We start from the raw sequence: 16,533 nt of genomic DNA on the forward strand, positions 1-16,533 counted from the left end.
ATTTAGTGTTCTCTGCATATTCAGTGAAGAAATTGCCAAATGTTTTTAAAACTGGTATCATAACATTCTCTAACAATGTAGTGTATCATATTTACTTATTTAATTCTAATATCCCCTCTTCTGTTATTTCTAATATTCCCCTTTCAGTTATTTCTAACAGTAACAGTGTGTTATAATCAACTACAATTTCTGCATGATAAAACAAATTTTATAATTTTTAAGTTTATGATTCCAAAGGAAAAGCTATGGTTACAAAAATAACATGCAGAAATTACTCTGTAGAATTGAATAGAAAATCAGCCCTTTATAAAGCTATAGTGAACCAAAGATTTTGTTTAAGGACAGTTCAGGCTCCTAATAGTGAGAAGTGAAATGAAAGGGTTTTATTTAAAGGAAGCAGGAAAAAAACCTTGTAGAAAATTTTAAATATAAAGGAGTTTTAAAAAATCTATTCCATAGGGGAAAAAAAGAGCAAAATTATGTTTGTTTTGTAGAAGCATTAGGGTCACAGTGGATACCCCTATGACAAAAGATAGGCTAGCAGGAGAAAACATTACAAATTGATTTTATTATACTTTTATATGGCACAAGAGCCTTCAGAATGAAGACCCAAAGACAGCGGGAAAAGTGTCCATTTTTATGTTTAGGTTAGAAAAAGCAAGGACAGCCATGTAGAACTGTGACTGGACAAAAAGGTGTAAGTTAACACAAATAGACTGAGTAGAGAAATCCTGCAGGAACTGTCTCCGTGTGGCGTTCCTTTCTCCCAGGGATGGGGCCGAACCCCTCTGTAGTGAGGGCCTTAATTTCTTTATGACCAGCTGTTCACAGAAAGATAGGGAACTGTTAGGGTAATATTTTTGTGCTTCATGGCTAGCTTTGGGGAAAGAGGGTTCTGGTTTCTCTGACCCACCTTGGGGAAAAAGAAGATTGTCTCTATGGCTTGCCTTGCAGGTCAGAGAGAAACTTTGCTTCTGAGGGTATTTTCTGAGACCCAAGTTTTCATATGCATACAAATGTTGATTTGTTTTATTTGAAACATTAACAGGAATCTGAAGAGGGGGTTGTTGAACATTTTAAATCAATTTACAGATATTATTTAAAAATAAATGTAATTCACTAAATTATGATCATCTTGATAGATACAGGAATAAAATCTGACAATTCATCATCTATTTATGATTTTTAAAAACCCTAGCAACTAAAAAAAGGGGGAATTTTAAAATCTGATAATGCCCATGAAAATAATTCTTTCAAACTTTATATTGGCAAAATATTAAAAACTTCTTTTGTGTGATATTGTGAAATATGTATTTGGTCTTTGTCTCTGCTTCCTGGTATATACCTTCAAAAATTCTTGAAGTCTTCCAAATGATAAGTGTCCTTTTGTATGCCAGTGAGTTGACTGATGGCAGGTCACCAGAAAGACCAAGATGGGAGTAGAAGATTGGCACTTTCAGCCCCACCCTGCAACCTTTGAGAAGGGGAGAGGAGCTGAAGGCTAAGTTGATCATCAATGGCCAATGATTTAATCAATCATGCTTATGTAATGAAGCCTCCATTAAAATAATAATAATAATGACTTCAGAGGGCTTCCAGATAGCTGAAAACCTGGAGGTTCTGGAGGGTGGTGTGCTCAGGGAGGGCATGGAAGCTCCATGCTCTTTCCCACACACCTTACCCTGGGAATCTATTGTTCATCTGTACCCTTTGTAATTAACCAGTTAATGTGAGTTTTTCTCTGAATTCTGTGAGCCACTCTAGGAAATTAATTGAACCTAAGGAGGAGGCTGTGGGAACCCTGATTTACACTCAGTCAGTTAGAAGCACAGGCAAAATAACCTGAGGCTTGTGATCAGCCTCTGAAGTGGAGCTCAGCTTTGTGAGACTGAGTCTTCTACCTGTCACACTAGCTGATATGACAGACAGTGTCAGAATTAAATTGAGTTAGAGGACACTTAGCTGGTATCTGCTGGAGAATCGATTGCTTGCTTTGTGTTTGGTGAACCCCTCCACCTATTTGGTCACAGAACCCTTTTTGTTGGGAAGTAGTGAAGGACGTTCTGCTCCAAAATATGCCAAATTGGTATATTGATTATTTTGAGGTGAAAACATTGGAGAAATTGTCATTTCAGAAGGAGATAGCTGACCTCTCTCTTTTTTTACATGCAGCAAGCCAAAAGATTTTCTGGGAGTGTTATCCTCCCTGTACCAGGACAAGAGAGTGGGAACTGGGGGCTGCAGTGGACCTGAGTGAATATGCTTACCTTCCACTAGCTTTGCATTGTCCCACTATGTGTGTGTGTATATATATAATATACATATATTCTAGTGACTCCGTTAGAAAGGTACTGCCTCTAGTCAGATTTTCTTTATCCTGTCATTTGTTCTCCAGTTTATCATTCTTTGTCTAATTGTGTAAAAGCATCTTGCTTTGGCCGCTTCTTTGGACCTCACTCTCTTGTGAAGATTCTCATGTACATGTAAAACTAATAAAACCTATATACTTCTCTCTCGTCAGTCTGTGTGGTGTCAGTTTGGTTTCTAGATCCAGCCAAGAGCCCACATAACTAAAGGGCATTTGGAGGTAAACTTTCACTTTCCTTAGAGTTGACTGTTGCATGAGAGTACAGGATTTGTTTATTCCTGTATTCACAAACCTTGAGATCAAGAAATGAGACTAGGATAGTCTTTATCACTACATGTGGGCATGTAGGAATTAACTTTTTCCCTCCTTTTTGTCCGGCCTACTAGGAAGCTCATCTAAGCTTCATACTCTATTCCTGTATGTTTCTCAAATTCATGTGGATGGTATTTTTTCTTTGTCTATGTTTTTGACCTTGCATTTGCCTATACCGATTTTTCTTTTTTAATAAACTCCCTCAACTCTGAAGTAGGCTGGGATAACTAATTCAGCCAAGTACAATTTAGGTAGCCCTTACATGACTTTGGAAAAATCATTTGCTGATGTTATCCCTTGGTTTCCTCATTTGTTAATGTGGATAGTAATTGTTCTCTCTCGGGTTCTTTTTATCTTTTATGAAAATCAAATAGCCATAAAAATCTTTTTTTAAAGTTAAGAGTATTATCCTAATGATGGATACAATATGGGCTATCTCCATAGAGCTGTATATTTCTTCTGGTTTCAGATTTTTAAAATTTACACATAAATTTTAAACGATTTTTTAAAAGTCTTTTCTAGTATACCATGTTTGCTTGCTTTATTTCTTTCTGCCTTTTTAGTTTCATAGCTTCTTTTTAAATAATTGCTCATTCCCATCAGGGCTCTTTCTGCTTTTCTTTTGCAGAATATGTGAGATCCAGGCTGTTGACTGTACTACAATATCTTCATTTACAGTGAGGGAATGTGAAGGATCCAGTAGGATGGGCTCGAGACCGAGGCGTTACTTGTTCACAGGCCATACAAATGGCAGCATTCAAATGTGGGATCTGACCACTGCTATGGATATGGTTAACAAAAGTGAAGATAAGGGTAGGTTCTCATGCAGAAAGATGTTTTTGTCACAAGGTTAAGCTTTTCACATAAGCGATTATGACGACTATTTGTTCTCCTAAGATGTAGGTGGTCCAACTGAAGAAGAGCTACTCAAATTACTGGATCAATGTGATCTGAGCACATCTCGCTGTGCTACTCCTAACATCAGTCCGGCAACTTCTGTAGTTCAGCATAGCCACTTACGAGAATCAAATTCTAGGTAGGTTAAAGAGTTGGGTATTATAAACAAAATTTATTTGTTTTGGGGAAATTGACTGAAATACTGTAATCACATAGTTGTTCTAGAAAGCCATACTTTTCAAGGTACATTTTAAGTTCAGACATTATGTTAATTTTTTAACAGTTTTACTAAATTTCTTGATAGGCATATCTGTTTCTTTTCATGGAAAAATATTTTTTGCCTTTTAATTTATTTTGTGAATTGCTGCCAAATTGGAAGCCTATTATGTGATCAAGAATTTATTCAAAGGAAATTAGGAAAATCACATGTCACCTTGGTTAGTATGTGAAGCTTTAATTATTGTCCTGTCTCAGGGACAGTATTAATCTGTGATTCTATTATGTTGTCTAGTCTTACATTTAAACATTATGTACTTGTAATATAAAGTTCCGTAATGTCTTTTTAGTTATCATATTGATAAATTCCAAAGTCTGAAGAACCAGGGGCTAAATACTGAATTATGTTGGTTTCATATTAGTTTCAAGGATTTTTCCTCCCATCTTTTTTTTAGCTGTTCAAAAATTCAGCATGTCTGTGAATATATGATGGTATCATTTGCATTAGTAATTTTATATACCGTCTATGTAATAAAGAGTACTTGATAAGTATATTTTATAAAGAGAAATATGGATATAATACACTTTATATGTTTATGTAGTATGTTTTATTGGTTGTTTAATTAATATGTTCCTGAAAAATCAAAGAGTGAAATCTGAACTGTCATTTTTAAAAACTGTATTTCAGCCTTCAGCTTCAGCACCATGATACCGTCCATGAAGCAGCTACTTATGGTTCCATGAGGCCTTACAGAGAAAGTCCTTTATTAGCAAGGGCAAGAAGGACTGAGAGCTTTCACAGTTATAGGGACTTCCAGACTATTAATTTGAACAGAAATGTAGAAAGAGCTGTCCCTGAAAATGGTAACTTGGGTCCAATACAAGCTGAAGTGAAAGGGGCGACAGGGGAATGTAATATATCTGAGAGAAAGTCTCCTGGAGTAGAAATAAAAAGTTTGAGAGAATTGGATAGTGGATTGGAAGTGTATAAAATAGCTGAAGGTTTTTCAGAATCCAAGAAAAGGTCATCAGAAGACGAAAATGAAAATAAAATAGAGTTTAGGAAGAAAGGAGGATTTGAAGGGGGAGGATTCCTTGGAAGAAAGAAAGTTCCCTATCTGGTCTCATCACCAAGTACTTCTGATGGAGGAACTGACTCCCCTGGTACTGCGTCCCCATCTCCTACAAAGACTACTCCATCTCCTCGGCATAAAAAAAGTGATTCTTCAGGTCAGGAGTACAGCTTGTGAAAACTCACCAAAATGAATAGTTGTTTTGTTACATTTAGATGAAAGTTAAACTTTCCTGAATTTCAATACATTAGTTTTTACAGTAAAACTTTACAAGATAAAATTGGACTTCATTTAATATCTTTTTAACAGAATTACTTGGGATAATGAGAGACAATAATCATATCTCTTTTGACATTTTGGAAATTTTTTTAATTTTACAAGTACATTTAACAGATCATTTATAAAGCAGGAGTCCATTTTAACACTTACCTACTTTTATTGGTTTGGAAACATAGTACCACATTTTAATAGGATGGTGCCCATATAGGTGAGCATCCCTTTAGAGCATGGGAAGCAGCAGACTGCATTCCTAATCTTCATCATGCCTGAGACTTGTCTTGCAGTGTTACCTTTAAGTGAATCACATAATTGTCTTTGGAACTTGGTCTCCCAACCCTTATTGTGATTGCAGAGTGTTTACCAGATATTTGATGAGGTGCTATGTTTGTGAAAAACATATCATGTTATTCAAAAACACTATTGATATTGAATACCAGATACCACTATGTAGTAAGTCTTTTAGGATGATTTTAATTTAGTCTTGCGTCATTTTCTGATTCTCATCATTGGGAGTTCTTAAATCTTAGCAAACATTAGCAATATTCAATGCCAAAATTCCATTGAAACTTTCAAGTTGGAGCAATTGTCTGTGTTTGAAAAGATGAAATAAAAATAATAATCAAGGGCAAGGCTTTGAGTGCCCAGAAGGGAAAGCCATACCAGTTGCTAACCTGTCTTGTTTTAGGAACCACCATATTTTTTTTTTCAGTGTTAACAATCATGATAATCAAATTAAAACACTACTTTATTTACTTGTGGAACTGCAGTTCTGAATTTTGGGTTTAAGGTTTTGGCTGCTGTAAGAATGTGAATTTGAATGTATTTTGAATTGTAAGAGCAAAAGAACTTTTTTGTACAATTTTTTTTCATTTAATTGGAATGATCTTCAGGTTTCTACAAATACGGTAATTGTAAATTTAAAGCATTAGCATTTATTGGTGAATAATGTATATATCCCCATTCCAAGAAATGTAAGTAAGTGAAGTTGAAATAAAATCTTTAAAGTTTACTATATTGCCAGTGGTTTCACAACAGTTCTCTTGTATTTATTTATCAATTAAATCAAATAAAAATGATTATGAGCATGTGTTTTCAGTTATTTAAGGAACAGTTCTGTTTAAAGTGTGCTGTATATGTTTGTTCATTTTTTTGCTTCTTCCCATAATTAAAAAAAATGGGGGGAGGGAGAAGTTAATATGTGTGGAAAATAAGTTATATTATCAATGAAAGAAAGTATCAGGCAAAGCATAATTTCAAAATTACTAAGATTGTAATTATCTTACACTCTTCCTCCTCTTTATCACAGTTACATGGAAGTTGGGTGGGCAAGTAAGAAAATGAAAGAAAGAAGTAGACTAGTGACCAGGAATAAAAGGCCATTAAAAAGAAGGTAGTAGGCCGGGCGCGGTGGCTCAAGCCTGTAATCCCAGCACTTTGGGAGGCCGAAACGGGTGGATCACAGGGTCAGGAGATCAAGACCATCCTGGCTAACACGGTGAAACCCCGTCTCTACTAAAAAATACAAAAATCTTGCTGGGCGAGGTGGTGGACGCCTGTAGTCCCAGCTACTCGGGAGGCTGAGGCAGGAGAATGGCGTGAACCCGGAAGGCAGAGCTTGCAGTGAGCTGAGATCCGGCCACCGCACTCCAGCCTGGGCGACAGAGCGAGACTCCGTCTCAAAAAAAAAAAAAAAAAAAAGAAGGTAGTAACTATTACATGATAGAATCACATAAAAAGGAAACTGACTATACTAGATTGCATTATAGTACAAGTCAAATCTTGTTTGTTTCTTTTGCTTATAAGAGATTGAACCTTGATGTTAAGAGCAGTGGTTTATGTCTCCTCTGACAATTTGTCAGACTGACCCCATTATGCCTAAATTTTTTCATTATACCTACCTCATTAGGGTTGCTGTTGGTGGGAAGAAAAAAAGTTGAAATGAATCTGTGTACTTTGTGTGATTGATGAAAAATGAAAACAGAATCGTAATTTTCATGGAAAGAAGTTATTTTCATACCAATAGGATAAGTGATGTTATCCTCATTTCACAGATGAGATCACTGAGACCCACGGGGGAGAAATAACTTAGTGACACAGCTTGTTACTTACTGAGCCAACTTTTGAACCCAAGTCTTCCTGTTTCAAGAGTCTGTGGTCCTGTTCCTGGCTCTTATCCAGGCTTGTTAAGACAGATATAGTTGCCCAGGCCTCACTCCCACTGCAGTCCTGCTGAATTTGAATCTCTGCTGGTTGATACATAATAGTACACAGTTCATTCTAATGTACATTGTTGGTTGAGAAATTATCCAGAACATCCTACTTTCTTAAATAGGTATAATTTTATCATTTATGTGTAACTCAGAGCTGTTAAGAGTATTTTTTAATAAATATATTAAGCCAGAATTAGTTCACATTTAAATATTTATTAAGCAAACCATCTTTAGTTTACATGATATATGTGCATTGGAAATCAACTATTCATTTGTGATAACTGGGAAATAATTAAGTTCCTTATTAATGAATTCTTCCACCTGGATGATGTTTTATTTACTGGTTGTTCATGGATGCCAGCATGATTTTTACATCAGTATATGATACCATAACAGCTTCATATTTGGGTTCCATTTAGTGAAAATTACAATAGATTATCTATAAACACATTTCTTAGAGTTTATTAAAAAACAACTGTTTACTCTTATCAAACAGTTAATATTAAGAATAACAAAACATGGTAGTTCTTAAGCTGAGAATGTGGCATGTACAATTGATAAAACGTGAGTCAGGAGATTTAAATTGAAAGGTTCATCGAGAACTGCTCACTGTTTATAAGGGAGAAGTGGTGAGCCAAGGCGCATAGTCCCTGTGTGTAGTATATTATTCCTGTACATGATTTCTTCCAGGTTATGAAACATCAGCGGTGATTTGTTTATGCGACCACCAGAGCAGGCGCCAGAGAAAAGGCAAGTAGGCAAGGTAAAAAGAAACTTTATTAGCTAGCCAATGTGAAGGAAGAAAGGGCGAAGTTCACCGGTCTCCGGCAGTGGAGGCCGAGGAAGTGGTTCTGGGGCGAGGTTCCTGGGTCTGCATACGAGGACAGGCCGAGGAAGTTCGCTCCGGTGTTCTCGGGGAGGTTCCTGGGTCCGCATGTGAAGAGGGCCCAGGAAGTTCCCGCTGCGTGCCAGCCGGGAGCGGCTTTTGTGCCTTGGGCCTGGGAGTGGGAGAACGGCAGGCGGGATGCGGGCCGGTAGAGGGCCGTGTGGTTGGCGAGGCCAGGTAGGTTTCGGTTTCCTCGGTCGGACGTCATGCTACGCCTGCGCAGTTGACCTGTGCCTTCCCCAGGCGCGGGAAATTTGGTGATGAAGAACCCGGAAGTAAGCCATCTTAGTCACCTCTGTTCTTTGTTTCCCTCTCCCTCCGTCCAGACAAGTGGGTCTCAACATGAGAACACCTGGAAGCTTTAAGAAGTTCTAATGCCTCAGCCACACACCCTAGACAAACCGAATCAGAATCTCTAGGGGCAAGTCTGCAGTTCGTATAATAGATGCTTGGCACGCAATACCACTTAAAATAGCAAAGCAACATCTTAGGGTTCTGTGAAATGTATAAATACAAGTAAACTTAGGCATGTAGCAAGGGATAGTGTACTGGGCAGAAGTCATACAGGCTTCTGTCTGCCCTAAGCTGTGGAGTCAAAATGTAAATGATTCAGCTGAGTTCACGTCTAATTCGATGATTAAATGGATAATGATCCAAGATAAAATCTCCTGCAGTTGTGTATTTTTTTGTGTGTTCTGTCAAAAGTTTATACTGTGCTTTTAAAAATACACAGCGATAAAGGTACCTGGTTAATTTTTCAAAAATCAGGATAAGCTCAGTCTTCTGAATCTAGCAAAGCGTATTTGTAGACTATGCTTTGTGACTAGCAAACTATTCTTAGAAGAGGCCACCAAGGATTAGGATGCAAGTTTGTGACCACTCCTTCCCTATATACCTTAAGTAGCTCACAGGAGCTGGACACAACTTTGGTTAATGCTTATTTGTGCCAGCCTTAACTTAATTGTCCCAGAATCGGCATATGGGAATAAAAATCAGTAAACTAATCAATCCTATGTTTTCATTTCAGAAAGTATAAAAACTTGGCGAGAACTATATATTTCATATTATGTACAGTCACTGTCAGATATGCACATTTATTTCAGATGTTTTTGCTTATAGCAGTTCTAATAAGGTGGTAGAACTTCTGCTTAATACTGGCCTGTGCTTTTGACACTTACGGTTGGCAAACTGTCTAGGAGTTGGTCAGTCTGAGGAGCTGCTCTCTCACAGAGCTGGATGAAATCTCAATACCCCCAAAGTCCACAATCTTTTACTGTTGGGCCCTGGGGTAATTCATTGTTTTCAGGCAGAGTAAGTAAGACTATCCCTTTACAAATTTATGCCTGCCTCTGGGTGTAGATTCACAAAGTATTGTGAGTATTGTGTGTTAGACAGAGTCATAATATTTTCCTGGGGTCAATAAGACCTTTAAGGATGAAGGAAGACGAGAAGTTGTCTTATTCTGTTTTCCATGAAGAACAAATTCAAATATCTTTGATTTTATGTGGATGATTTGCAAGAAAATTTTTCTTGCCATTGGACTTGGACCAATGACTTTGTAATCCAACTAGAGCAAATGATAGACATTTTTGAACCATGAGAATTGGTACTGTTGCATATCATCTGTTCTTAATGATTCTATGGTTAAAATAATGGGTAGTTCTCCAAAAAGAAGGGATATAGTACAGAGTAATATATACATGATATATATACACATAGGTGTAGTCTTGTCTTTACATGTATATATGTTAATACTAGAAGGAACAGATACATTTTTCCTTTTAAAATTTCATGCAGCCTAATTAAATATTGCAAATAGAACAGTAGTTTACATTTGCAATGTGTTAAGTTGAAGATGTCAGTATTCTCTGATATTCAGTGAATTCACAATTTTAAGAGAAACTAGAGTTTCAAAACTATAAAATATGTGAAATAAAAACATTGGTTCAAGTAGAGGTGTTCCTATTGAAACACTTTGTTTTCTCTTCAAAATGTATAAATAAGCATTTTACTCCTTAGATTTTTGGAAAATTCATAAATGCAAGAACAGAGACATTTATGTGTAAGTTATCTGTTGCCTTGTCAAAATGTTTGGTGAGTAACCCTATGTATTGTAAATAAATAGAACCTTCAGCAAAGTTTATTGACCTGGTGCAAAGTTTGGGATTTCATTTAGCAGCTGTGATCATTAGAATAACTGTTCTTGCAGGATTATGTCAACCCTGACAGAAATGGCAGATAGAAATGAACAGCAGTGACATCCTTTCAATAGAATCATTTAGTTTTTGAGCCAGTAACTAACTTACTACTTCTAACAACTGTAGGCCATCTTGAAATTGGCACTGATTATTCAGTTAACCAGTAGCATCACTGCCAAACAGAACCAAGTGACAATTACATACTTTATCTTCCACAAAATAAGAGCAAAGCAAGTATTTTTATATGAATATTACTTCTCATTTCAGACAACCAGAAAAATATCATTTCTTAGACCTCTATTAAGAAGGAACGCTTTCGAAAACAGTTGTCATTTCTTTAAATAATTATAGGATAATAAACAATGGCTTTTCAGCATTTATGACATGTCAGTGATAACCCAGGAGGAGAGGGGTACAGAGGTTGCATTCCAGGGTTACGTCTTCCGGGCTTCCATCCTTTACAGGTGGGTGTCCGTGAATGTGGTGTGTTCCTTAGTCACTGAGCTGAAACCCTTGATGGCGTTCATCAGGTCCTCTTCATCCACATACTGAAAAATAAACCAATCGTCATTGGCTACAATAGTTGCCATCAATAGTATTTGCTATCAGTTTATAGATATATCAATTATATGTAAAAAGTAATAAGTATTAAAGGCTTAACATTTTATTCTCAACACTATGGTGAGGTCTACAACAGTCCTTGCCTTAAATTTCTCATTGAAAGGATCACATCACATGCACATATGAACTTTAAACTAATTCAAAATGTGTATCTGGTTTGAGGGTTATATTGTGTCATATTTTAACCTTTCTAAGCCTCAGAAACCTCAGTCTACTCATCTGTAGAGTGGGATATGTATATATACACACACACACACACACACACACATACACACACACACACACACACAGCTAGTTTTTGTATTTTTAGTAGAAACGGGATTTCACCATGTTGGCCAGTCTGTTCTTGAACTCCTGACCTCAGGTGATTCATATATATACACATATATATACACACATATATAAAGATTTAGTTCAAATAGTAAATGGAAGAGCCAGAATGCAAGCTCTTTGTGTTCCATTTCTTCCCACTCTTGTGCTGTATTTTGTATTTATCAAATAGGATTAGTAATGTTGGTTACAATGTTATAATAAAGAGATAACTTGCCAAGTATTGGCACCTTCAAAAGCTTGTACTGAGTCCCGTTGCACATTGCCCATTATTAGTACTGTGAAAAGCAAGCAAAAATGACAATACAGTATAATAGTTACAAATAGGAGTTCTGTAGTCAGATGATGTTTTTAAGAACCCAAACCCATGAAAATAATTGCTAGCTGTGTAATCTCTCATTAAATCACTCACCTCTCTAAACCTCAATTCTTTTTGTAAAAAAACGAGAATGACAATAGAACCTACTTCTTACAGTTTGTGAAGATTAGGTGAAATAATTCATCTGAACTTTCAATGTATTATGTTGAATGTATAGCAATTGCTGTTTTGCATGTAAAAAAAGATCAATTAGCAATTCCTTGTTTCAACCAAATATAATTATCCCTGCCTTTTAAAAACTTTAGATCTGAAATGAAATAATGTAATTGAGATTACAACAACATCAAACAGCCTGTAATTTTATCATGCAGATTATAGATATGTATATATTACATAATTATTCTGAACAGGCAAGAAAGACTGTACATTTTTTTGTAGTGTTAGGGAACCTGGATCCAGGGAACTCCCTTTGTTATTTGCTATTAGTCAAGAAAGGCTTCATGGAAGTCATCAACTTTTCAGTGCAGGAAAAGTGAGGACTCGGAGGAGAAAGACGAGTGTAAATCCAAAAAACAGAAGCAGATGATTGAAAGAAATGGAGGTGGGTAATTTTACCCCAGAGGAGTAAACAGAGGAGCTAACTTCCTAGCTGGTTATCTGTTTATTTTCTCACTGGCCCAGTGGAATGGTACTGCAGCAGGCATCTAAGAAGACAGCACAACGAAATTTGATGGTTGGCAAAAATTCTAAGATTTTTGTTATTGCAACCACCCAGAGGCTGATAATAAATATTATATTACGAAGAGGTTACCTTTCAAAGAGCCAATTATTTGTACCCACTGGACTGAAATTAGGAAAGATGAAGCTTATAAATAGTAACAGCCTCATTTGTCATCATTTCCTAAGTGTTTGGAAAGCAATCTTGTTCACCTGTTGATACAAAATATTCTTTTTGCGTCCACCCATACACCAAGAGTAAAAGGTGGACATACTAACATTTTTTGTTTTAGTAAAACAAGTGCTTGTACTTTATGCCTTGTTTTAAGCCCATTCCAATGTTTCCAGTCACCTTCTGCTCCAAGTTTATGAAGTATAACTTGCTTGCTGCTTATTTATACATCATCATTATTATTATTATTATTTGAGACAGAGTCTCACTCTGTTGCCCAGGCTGGAGTGCAATGGTGCAATCTTGGCTCACTGCAACCTCCACTTCCCGGGTTCAAGCAATTCTCCTATCTCAGCCTCCCAAGTAGCTGGGATTACAGGCACGCACCACCATGCCCGGTGAATTTTTGTATTTTCAATAGAGATGGGGTTTCACCATGTTGGCCAGGCAGGTCTCAAATTCCTGTCCTCAGGTGATCTGCCTACCTCGGCCTACCCAAGTGCTGGGATTACAACTGTGAGCCACCATGCCCGACCAATATGCATTTATTTTTAAGCATCTATTGTATACCAGAAGAACAAGACAAAGTTTCTACCCTGCTTACCAAACGTAGTAATGCTAGTAAACCAGTTGTTAAAACCTCACTGGGTAAGTGCTCAGAGGCGAGTGCCATGGGGCTGCATTCGGCGAAGTGCAGGCAGTTCCATACCAGTATTTTTCTGGGATATTTAGCAAAGGCCCTGTATGAGGAAACCAACTCACCAGTCCACTGTTGTGGCCCATGATGGCTTCCCACAGCGAGTCGTCCATCAAGACTTTCTTGTCTTGAACGTCCATGAGCTGGCTGACACTGCGGTGGAGAGAACCCTGGGAGTAGGTTAGGCCGGTTTGACTTTGGCTCGGGATGCGCAGGACACACGCGCTCCGGTTACTGCGGATACTCACGGGTGTCCCAGACCGGGGAATTTTGGTATCGGCTAATCCCTGAGAAGGAAGTTGCTGTGAGTGATTCACATATCATGAACATGGGCTTGAAATATGACAGCGGATTGTGGCTCACACATTGTCAGTGAAGGGAACGACTGTCTCCTGACAATTGTCACTTTGTCAATGAAGGGAACACCTGTCACCCACAGAATTTAGCAGCTATGAGCACCCGGAACACTGTGACCCCGGGTTTCTTGGTAAGAATGATGAGATGATGAGCTAATACTCAAGTTAGGTGGCCAGTGTTTTTGGCACCTAGAGAGTTCACGCACTGGTGCTCTGGCTGTTGTTCCCTGTGGGGCAAGGGCTTTCTGCATGCAAAGTGGTGGGGCAAGGCAGACAGATGGTGGGTGAACAAGGTATCTTCTTCATACATGTCAGCACAGAGCCTCCCTCTTGAGAACACCCCTCCCCCAAAGCAGCCAAAGATAGCAATATTATGTTGGTCCACTATGTGAACTCCGTTTGTCTTTCACTTTAAAAGTCCTGGATTTGTGTAGGGAAATTGACTCCTCCCTCCCTCCCTCATTTCTCATTCCATATTCCTCCCTTTGTTTTAGGATTCCAGTCTCCAAATTAAATCAGGTCTGATATTAACATTAACATCAGAAAGACAAAGTCACTCCATAATTGAGACCTAGAATGTGCCGTAAGATAAAATCTAGTTGCTCTGAATATCTGAGGGCTCTGATTTAGCTGGTCTGATCAATGAAATGTTTCTGCTTTTTCTTTCTTTTTTTTTTTTTTAAACAGAGTTTTCACTCATGTTGTTCAGCTTTCCAAGGAACGGATATATGGAAGTCATTGATGATCTGTTCCTGCTTTTTTCACTGTGCAGTCAACACACCATGCAAAAGATCATGCATTCATGCAGCACACAGAGGTACCTCAAAGTGCATGGTGTAACTTTTTAGGGTGACATTGCTTGACACATCAGATATATCAGCCACAGAGTCAAACTGAGAACAAATGGCAACATCAGTCCATGTTTGGAAAAGTTTTAAACACATTCTTTGCATTTCTCCAACAACAGCATTGTCATACCCATATGTAATACTGCTCTGATGTACGTGTGTGTGTATATATATATAATCCTATGATATATACATGCATATATGTATATGTGTGTATGTGTGTGTGTGTATATATACATATATATATAGAGAGAGAGAGAGAGAGAGAAAGAGAGAGAGAGAGAGAGAGGGAGAGAGAGAGAAACTGGGGTTTTGCAACTAAAACCTCATAGTGAAGCCGGGAGCGGTGTCTCATGCCTGTAATCCCAGCGCTTTGGGAGGCCGAGGCGGGTGGATCATTTGAGGTCAGGATTTCTAGACCAACCTGGCCAACATGGTGAAACCCCATTTCTACTAAAAATACAAAAATTAGCCGGGCATGGTGGTGGGCGCCTGTAGTCCCACCTACTCAGGAGGCTGAGGCAGGAGAATCGCTTGAATCCAGTAGGCGGAGGTTGCAGTAAGCAGAGATCGCGCCACTGCATTCCAGTCTGGATGACAGAAAAAGAGTCTGTCTCAAAAAACAAAGAAATAATAATAATAATAAAAACCCTTGGTGAGTGGAAATTAATTGATTAGTTTCTAAGGTAAGTACCACTGCCATTATTTGTTTAGTATTGCAGAGAACGAAAGGATCTTCAAACCAGTAATTAAATAACAAGCAAAACTTGAGCTTAAACTTAGCTGTATTGTATACTGTGTGGTCTTGAAAAATGTTGATGAAATACAAAAGACACTCGCATTCTCTGGCACCTCTGCCTATTTCTCTCCATTCAGAGTATAGCCTAAAATCCTTTTGCCAGTTTGGGACTGATGTTCAAAGGATATCTTACCTGTTCACAAGACATGGGGTGCTTGGAAGAGGGTCATGCCAGCACTGAAACCAGAGCTTGTCAAATGAGGGGGAGAAGTGTTTGTGTGTTTGTGTGTGTGTGTATGTGTGTGTGCTGCAGGGGCATAGCTCATTGACCTACTCAAGTGAAAAGACAGTCAATCTGGAAAACTGAGCAGGTAAATCTGGCTTGTTCCTATTCAGATTCTTCCCCTTGAGTGGATTCTTTCCCATCTGAGTAGATGAGGAGCCCACAGTCACCAATGAGGACTTCATTTTGCTCTACTAATGCAAATTGTACTCTTTTTAGTTTGGCTAATTTTTGACAATGTCTCTCATGGTCTCCAACTTTGTGAGAGCAGTTTGGTTTCAAAATATTTTTAAAAAGCCACAGAAGAAGACTTGCAAGTACACTCTGTCAATTGAATAGGATTAAATTATGATTCAACAGGCTCAGGGGAATTCCACCCGGTGCCCTGGCGTACCCCAGATTTCGCTTCTGCTGAGACCTGCCTGCAATGAACGACCTCCCTGCTCAGGATGAGCCAGTTCCCTGAGACCAGAGCCCTGGCAGTCACCCAGTCCCTCCATGCTTTCCCATCCTCACACCTGACTCAGTTTTGGCCATTCAGTGAAAGAATCAGTTGGGTGCCACTGTATATTTCCCTGATGGTAAAGGGTGTGCAGGAACAAGGTGTTTACATTCTTTTGTCTGCTTTTCCCAGCTGAAGCCTATGTCTGTCCACAGAGGTGGCTTAGCCTGTGTGGTGTCAGGACTGCAAGGTCTAACCAGCCCCCTCCCCCAACCTGTTTCTACTCGTTATCAAACAGTGCACACTGCATACAGGATTTGTATTATATTATTATTTCATTTTCAGCTGTTCTCAAATTTTGCTATGCATCAGACCTCTATTTTTTTTTTTTTTTTTTTTTGAGACGGAGTCTCATTCTGTCACCCAGGCTGGAGTAGAGTGGTACGATCTCGGCTCACTGCAAGCTCCACCTCCTGGGTTCACGACATTCTCCTGCCTCAGCCTCCTGAGTAGCTGGGACGACAGGCATCCGCCACCATGCCTGGCTAATTTTTTGTATTTTTAGTAGAG

The 16,533-nt window shown here is 38.3% G+C and overlaps 2 protein-coding genes across 2 annotated transcripts in view; one reads left to right on the plus strand and one right to left on the minus strand.

The window, feature by feature from the left end:
* The window catches only part of KCTD3 (potassium channel tetramerization domain containing 3), a 56,293-nt gene extending 50,067 nt beyond the window's left edge, over nt 1–6,226 (plus strand). Inside the window, exons 16-18 of the mRNA XM_011929420.1 lie at nt 3,309–3,493; nt 3,584–3,716; nt 4,482–6,226. Of these exons, the coding sequence (XP_011784810.1) occupies nt 3,309–3,493; nt 3,584–3,716; nt 4,482–5,043 (880 nt within the window). The 3' untranslated portion in view covers nt 5,044–6,226. The remainder of the gene's footprint in view (nt 1–3,308; nt 3,494–3,583; nt 3,717–4,481) is intronic.
* Nucleotides 6,227–10,897: 4,671 nt separating this feature from the next.
* USH2A (Usher syndrome 2A (autosomal recessive, mild)) overlaps nt 10,898–16,533 on the minus strand; it is an 802,205-nt gene continuing 796,569 nt past the window's right edge. Inside the window, exons 70-71 of the mRNA XM_011929421.1 lie at nt 13,361–13,582; nt 10,898–10,987 (exon numbers count right to left, since the gene is read on the minus strand). Of these exons, the coding sequence (XP_011784811.1) occupies nt 10,898–10,987; nt 13,361–13,582 (312 nt within the window). The remainder of the gene's footprint in view (nt 10,988–13,360; nt 13,583–16,533) is intronic.

The sequence above is a fragment of the Colobus angolensis genome, unplaced genomic scaffold (genome assembly GCF_000951035.1).
Source record: "Colobus angolensis palliatus isolate OR3802 unplaced genomic scaffold, Cang.pa_1.0 Scaffold81, whole genome shotgun sequence".
NCBI lineage: Eukaryota > Metazoa > Chordata > Mammalia > Primates > Cercopithecidae > Colobus > Colobus angolensis.